Source organism: Nematolebias whitei, chromosome 3 (genome assembly GCF_014905685.2).
Source record: "Nematolebias whitei isolate Nwh7 chromosome 3, NemWhi1, whole genome shotgun sequence".
Taxonomy (NCBI): Eukaryota; Metazoa; Chordata; class Actinopteri; order Cyprinodontiformes; family Rivulidae; genus Nematolebias; species Nematolebias whitei.
Window position 1 is genome coordinate 55,187,121 of NC_056500.1, and position 6,958 is coordinate 55,194,078.

The 6,958-nt window shown below is 43.8% G+C and overlaps 1 protein-coding gene across 1 annotated transcript in view; it reads right to left on the bottom strand.

The window, feature by feature from the left end:
* Positions 1 to 6,958, bottom strand: part of slc34a2b (solute carrier family 34 member 2b) — a 19,325-nt gene that overhangs the window by 11,898 nt on the left and 469 nt on the right. The window contains exons 3-7 of the mRNA XM_037675040.1: positions 6,190 to 6,318; positions 5,900 to 6,043; positions 4,856 to 4,967; positions 4,583 to 4,778; positions 4,399 to 4,494 (exon numbers count right to left, since the gene is read on the bottom strand). Coding sequence (XP_037530968.1) covers positions 4,399 to 4,494; positions 4,583 to 4,778; positions 4,856 to 4,967; positions 5,900 to 6,043; positions 6,190 to 6,318 — 677 coding nt within the window. The remainder of the gene's footprint in view (positions 1 to 4,398; positions 4,495 to 4,582; positions 4,779 to 4,855; positions 4,968 to 5,899; positions 6,044 to 6,189; positions 6,319 to 6,958) is intronic.

Sequence of the window (6,958 nt, forward strand, 5' to 3'; positions counted from 1 at the left end):
TTGGGTTTTTTTGAATGTCCAGAGGACCAGATTTAACTTTTTTAGATTTTTCTACCTGGATTATTGAGCATGCATCAGGATATTTTGTCACCACCAGGTAGTGTCAGTGGACAGCTCCGCTCCTCTCTTCACCCGAGTGTCCAAGACTTGTGGCCACAGATCAGATGAGACGACAACAAAGTCGATCATCCAACTGCAGCCTAGCATGTCCTGGTGCCAGGAGCACATATAGACACCCTTATGCTTGAACATGATGTTTGTTATGGACAATCCATGACGTGCACAGAAGTCCAATAACAGAACACCACTCAGGTTCAGATCAGGGGGGCTGTTCCTCCCAACCACACCCCTCCAGATCTCACTGTCATTGCCCAAGTGAGCGTTGACGTCTCCCAGTAGAACAAGGGAGTCCCCATGAGGCACATTCTCCATTACCCCCTCCAAAGACTCAAAAAAAGGTGGGTAATTTGAGCTGCTGTTTGGCGCATGAGCACAAACAACAGTCAGAACCCATCCCCCCACATGTAGGTGGAGGGAGGCTACCCTCTCGTTCACCGGGGTGAACCTCAATGTACAGGCACCAAGATAGGGGGCAACAAGTATGCCCACTCTTGCTTGGCGCATCTTGCCAGGGGCAACTCCAGAGTGGAAAATTGTCCAACCCCTCTCAAGGAAACTGGTTCCAGAACCAGAGCCATGGGTTGAGCTATTTCTAGCTGGAATCTTTCAACCTCACACACCAGCTCAGGCTCCTTTCCCACCAGAGAGGTGACATTCACCACATTCCACGTCCCAATAGCCAGCTTCTGTAGCCAAGGATCAGACTGCCAGGGTCCCCGCTCTCGGCCACTACCCATCTCACATTGCACCTGACCCCTTTGGCCCCTCCCACAGGAGGTGAGCCCATGGGAAGGGGGACCCATGTCTGCCTATATATATAGGCAGTACAGTGGCACAACGGTGGTAAAGCCGCTGCCTTTCAGCAAGAAGGTTGCTGGTTCAAATCCCGGTCCAGGAGCCTTTCTGTGTAGAGTTTGCATGTTCTCTCCGTGCATGCATGGGTTTTCTCCAGGTACTCCAGTTTCCTTCCATAGACTAAGGGCAGCTGTGGCTGAGTGGTTAGAGCAGTCGTCCTCCAATGCAAGAGTTGGGGCTTCGATTCCACCTGCAGTCCCATGCCAAAGTGTCCCTGGGCAAGACACTGAACCCCTAATTGCCTCCGATGTTTGTCCCATCTGTGTATGAATGTGATCTAAAGCACGGATTAGTCTCTTTAGAATGATTTGTTCTATTAGCTTTGTTGAGCTCTAGTAGCATGCTGTATGAATGGGTAAATGAGGACCCATTGTAGTGTAAAGAGCTTTGAGTATCTGGATAAGATAGAAAGGTGCTATAAATACAGTCCATTTACCAAAAACATACATGTTAGACTGATTGGTAACTCTAAATTGTCCCTAGGTGTGAGTGAGAGAGTGAATGGTTGTTTGTCTCTATATGTCCCTGTGATGGACTTGCGACTGTCCAGTGTGTCCCCCACGCCACGCACAGTGATTGCTGGACATGGGCACCGGCGACTCCCGTGACCCAAAATGGAATAAACGGGTAAAGATAATGGATGGATGGATGGACTTTTTTTTTCTTGCCTGAGAAAAAAATCCTTTAATATTAAAAAAAAAAACACATCACACAAACAAGCAAATATTTATGTAGACAACATTCTGCAATCGGAGACGAGAGCGGTCAACAACGCTTATAGATGCTCTTGAGGTCACTGTAATCAGTCAATGTCCTCCGGTGAGATCCATAAACATTCTCGAGATATGTTGAGAAATGGCCAAGAATAACCTCTGAGAATCCAAGAGTCCTAAAATGATGGCACAAAGTTTATTCAGCTGGGTTTCATCTGGTTATCAGTTGGAAATTCGTCAGGGAGGGGGTGGTGAGCGTCAGACCACATTTTCTCCAGGCGAATTCAGATAAGGTGGCCTTCAAGGCCAGCCAAGGGAACCAAAATTTGGATAAACACACAGTTGTTTTGGGGACAGGCAGAACTTAATGACAACTACCTTGAGTCTGTGTTGGTCAACTCGGTTCTGAAATGTCCAAAATACATGGCCACACCGATGGAACGTGACTGAGTAAAATCCCCAAGATCTGATCCATTCAGCCCAAAGCATTTGAGTCTGGGTAGTAGAGACACGAACAAAGCCGTCATAAAGGCAATTAGCATGATCGGGTCCAAATTTGCTGCCGACGACTTTCTTGATTGTAGATAAAACCAGCCAGCCGAATCCAAAATAGCAGGAACCAGTTATCGAAAATCCAATTAAATATGTGTCCTTAAAATCCACAGATGGCAGCAGAGATAGACACATCATCAAAGTCTTCCAAGTCGAAGAGATATCTAGCTGCGTGCGTGCCAACAGGGCAAATCGGCTCACCTAAAGCCTGTCTTCTCTTCGAAGAAATGTTGTAAATTGAGTTGAGGGACCAACTGGTCAAAACAGTTCATAATTATGATTCGGAAGAAATGCAAGAGAGTCTCACAGCAGTTTCACAGACAGACAGAGCAGCAAAGCAAAGCGGAGAGGGAGGGAAGCATCCGAACTCGTCGAGAGCAAGTGGTGAAGTGTATATACATATACATATATATACATATATATATATATATATATATATATAATCATCACTTTATTTAAAAAGCACCTTTCAGGACCCCAAGGACACTTTAAAGTAAGAAATATATCAGAAAGATTGTGTAAAAGCAAACAACAAGCACAGTGCAAAGATCAATAGGAATAAATTGAAATATAAAATACATAAATAATATAAAATACATACAGAATATAAAATACATAGAGCAAAGTTAAGGATAAGCGAGTCTAAAGAGATGTGTTTTCAGAGCAGTCTTGAATATAGAAAGAGAGGTGGTGTTTCTTAAGTCAGGGTAGAGAGTTCCAGAGATGAGGAGCAGAGCAGGTGAAGGCCCTGCTCCCCATGGTGGAGAGGAGGGCAGAGGGTACATGGAGGTGTAGTGAAGAGGAGGATCTGAGAGAGCGACAGGGAACGAAGATGTGTAGGAGGTCAAATAGGTACGGAGAGGCAAGGTTGTGGATAGCTTTGAAAGTGAGAAGAAGAATTTTGAAGACAAGGCGTGATTTAACCAGGAGCCAGTGGAGCTGCTGCAGGACAGGAGTGATGTGGTTATAAGAGGAGGTTTGAGTGATGACACGGGCAGCTGAGTTCTGGACCAATTGTAGCTTCTAGACCTAGAGGAAGGAGGTAAATGATGAAGAGGAGGGGTCAGAGGACAGAGCCTTGGGGGACACCCGTGGAGACGGGGCAAGACTGGGAACTAAAGGATTTAAGCTGAATGAATTGAGTGCGGTCAGAGAGATATGATTTGAACCAGTCTAACGGAGTACCTGAGATGCCAATGGAGGTTAGTCTGTTGAGGAGGATAGAATGACAGATTGTGTCGAAGGCAGAACTTAGATCAAGTAGAATGAGGATAGACAGAAGAGCAGAGTCAGCAGCAAGAAGAAGGTCATTAGTTATTTTTATTAGAGCTGTTTCAGTGCTTTGGTGGGGGGTGAAAACCAGATTGAAACTCCTCATACATGTTATTGTTGGATAGGTGAGAGTGAAGTTGACTAGCAACGACTTTTTCAAGAACCTTGGAAATAAAGGGCAGCACGGTGGCGCAACTGGTAGAGCTGCTGCCTCTCAGCGAGCAGGTCGTTGGTTCAAACCCCGGTCCAGGGGTCTTTCTGGGTGGAGTTTGCATGTTCTTTCCATGCATGCGTGGGTTTTCTCCGGGTGCTCCGGTTTCCTCCCACAGACCAAAAACATGCATGTTAGGCTGATTGGTAACTCTAAACTGTCCCTAGGTGTGGAGTGATGTGGTTATAGGAGGAGGTTTGAGTGATGACACGGGCAGCTGAGTTCTGGACCAATTGCAGCTTCTGGAGAGATTTGTTGGGGAGGCCATAAAGAAGGGAGTTGCAGTAGTCAATCCGAGAAGTCACAAGACTGTGAACAAGGATGGCTGTGGAGCGGGGTGTGAGAGAAGGGCGGAGACGGTTAATATTTCTGAGATGGTAATAAGCAGACCGAGTGACGTTGTTGATGTGTGACGTGAAGGAGAGAGTGGTGCCGAGGATGACACCAAGACTCTTGACCTGAGGCGAGGGGGATAGCAGGGAGTTGTTAAGGGGGATGAGAAGATGTTCTGATTTTGAAATAAGAGTTTTTGGTACTGACAAGAATGATTTTTGTTTTGTCACGGTTTAGTTTTTCCAGAAGTTCAGGAGATATTTATTTTGCTAACAGTCACAAACCCACTGGAATAATTATATAATAACTCAAAAGATGTAACCAAATATTAGGTTCTTTTACCGTGTTTGTCTGTGTTTTGCACCACTTCTTGATCAGACTCTTGTTCCGTGCAGTGGGGTCACCCGTCGCAATGCCAGTGATTACAGACTTGTCCAGCTAAAAGGAGAAGCTGTCTTCAGAACAATGCATACTTTTTAATCTGAGTTACGCATGTTTTGTTTTTTGTTGCTAGTTTGAGTGTTACCTGGATGATAGCGTTGGTGAGGGGGTCTGTGATGACATTCAGCAGGTCAGGGGCGTCCTCTCCTGTCTGGATGTTAAAAGACTCGACAAGGAGGAGGGTGAGTTTGTACAGAACCCCTGTGGCTGCCTCCAAGGGCAGAAGAACCAGCACCGACAGCCAGTTGAAGAAATCATGAACTGTAGCACCGGCAAAGGCTCTGAAGGCACAGCAGACCACATGTGAACATGTTGCACTGTTCCTGTGGTCTTTCTTATCATGGTGGCTCTGGTTTACCTGCGGAACTCATTTCTGTCTCCCGCCTGCATCACTGCCACGATGGTGTTGGTGACAGATGTTCCTATGTTGGCTCCCATGATGATTGGTACAGCAGACTGAACTTCCAGCACTGAAGAACAAAAAGAGTACCCAAACCACGGCCGTTAAAGAAATAGTCTGATCATTTTTGAAGTAATTTTCTGTCAGATAATTATCAGAAATAATGATTTTGTCAGCTGTGGAGAAAAGGACAAAAGTCTTTGTCCATGTTATCTAAGACTGTTGTTTATTTATTTATTTGTTTATTATTATTTTTCTGGTTTATAAACAACTCTTTCACGAAAATGACAAGCTGGAAAGTTACTTAAAACAACTTACTGGGCTTATTGGTAAAATATGCTAATAATAAAAAAATAATAATAAAAGGCATGCTTCTAGTAAAAGCCTGTTATCTGCTCTGACATTTAAACTCATTTAGGTTCTAAATAACCAATAAATTAATGTTTTATGTTGTTTTTTTAAATAAATTAATATTTTATGTATTTCTTTTTAAGCTACTTATAATGCTCATTTTCAACAAAATTGAGAAAAACTAAAATGGTTCAACCTGTTTTTATATCAAAGTGTTTCTTGTTGTCAATCTTCTTAGAATAAATACATAAATAATAAATCAATAAATCCTCACAGAATAAATACAGTTCCATAAGGCAACAGAAAATGTTGTACAGGATCAAGCATCAGTTACATTTTATAAAATGTTTGATCTTGATTTAAAGGTCAGGCAGGTTTAATTTAGTAGGATAGATGGTTGAAAGCTTGCAGACCCCTGGGGAGTTCTGCCCTTATCTCCAAACTCTGTACTCCCTGATGTCACAGCTGATAAGGTACTAAGTACTGATAATACTAGACAGAACCTGACATCATAAACGACCGGACTATCCCTTTAACTGCCAGGCTTTGATAATCCCAGCTCCTCAAAAGCACAGAGTTGCTGCATCATGCTTGTACTTTACTCAGAGCTGGATGCTTTCAGGGTCTCAGTGTGCGAGTTAGTCAGCTTACATCCAGAGGACACCATGCTGACCACAATAGAAGAGGAGGTGCTGGAGCTCTGCACCAGCACTGTGACTAACACCCCGATCACCAAGCCGGCCACAGGGTTGGACAGCACAGCATTGTCCTGGAAGATGTCCCCAGCAGCTTTACCTGCATACACACAGCTTCAGGTCACCAACACTTCACTCCAATACAAAAGCATCTGTTTGGCCGGCTTTAGTTGCTGGCATGTACAGTCAATGTGCAAAGATGTGGCTCGTGAGCCTACAGTATTAGATGCAATGAGATGTTTTCACCTCCCACTAGCTGGAAAGCCGAGCTGAGAATATCCAAGGAGCAAATAAACAGGTAGAGTAATCCGAGCAGCAGAACAAGCTTCACAACAGCAGTCAGAACTCTTATTATCTTTCCTTTTGTGTCAAGATCTGTAGAAAAAACATAAAACACTGAATCACCTGCTGTGAATGATGATGGTGGCTGATGTCTGTTTGTGCATTTAGCTTCGAAAACATCTCCTGCACCACTGAACAGATTTGATTGAAACTGCAATTAAATATTATTTTGATAGACATCAACTGATTTGCCCAATTGAAATGGCCACCACAGCTCATCAACGTCGTCCACCCATTATCTTTATCTGCTTCTTTGCGGGGGTCACTGGTGCCCATGTCCTGCAGTCACTGTGAGAGGAGGACTCTCCAAACTCCAGGCAAACACGGCGCAACAGTTTGGCTTTAAACCTCGGCCTTAACCCCTGACATAGTTTAAACTCCAACACAGATTACAATGAAAACCTTAGAATGTAATCATCAGATGTACATCTACAACTATTTAACTTTTGTGAGTTAATCCAAATGAATATTGTTACTACAGTCAATCGAGCATGTTTAACACAACAAAGGGCAACATTCAGTCAGATTTACAGCCACTGAGCTCTAACTGAACTTGAGGTTTTGTTTTTAACAGCAAATAGGCTCTTAGTGGTAACAAATCATGGATTATCTACAGTGTTACCTGTCACTGCACAAATCATGGATTATCTACAGTGTTACCTGTCACTGCACA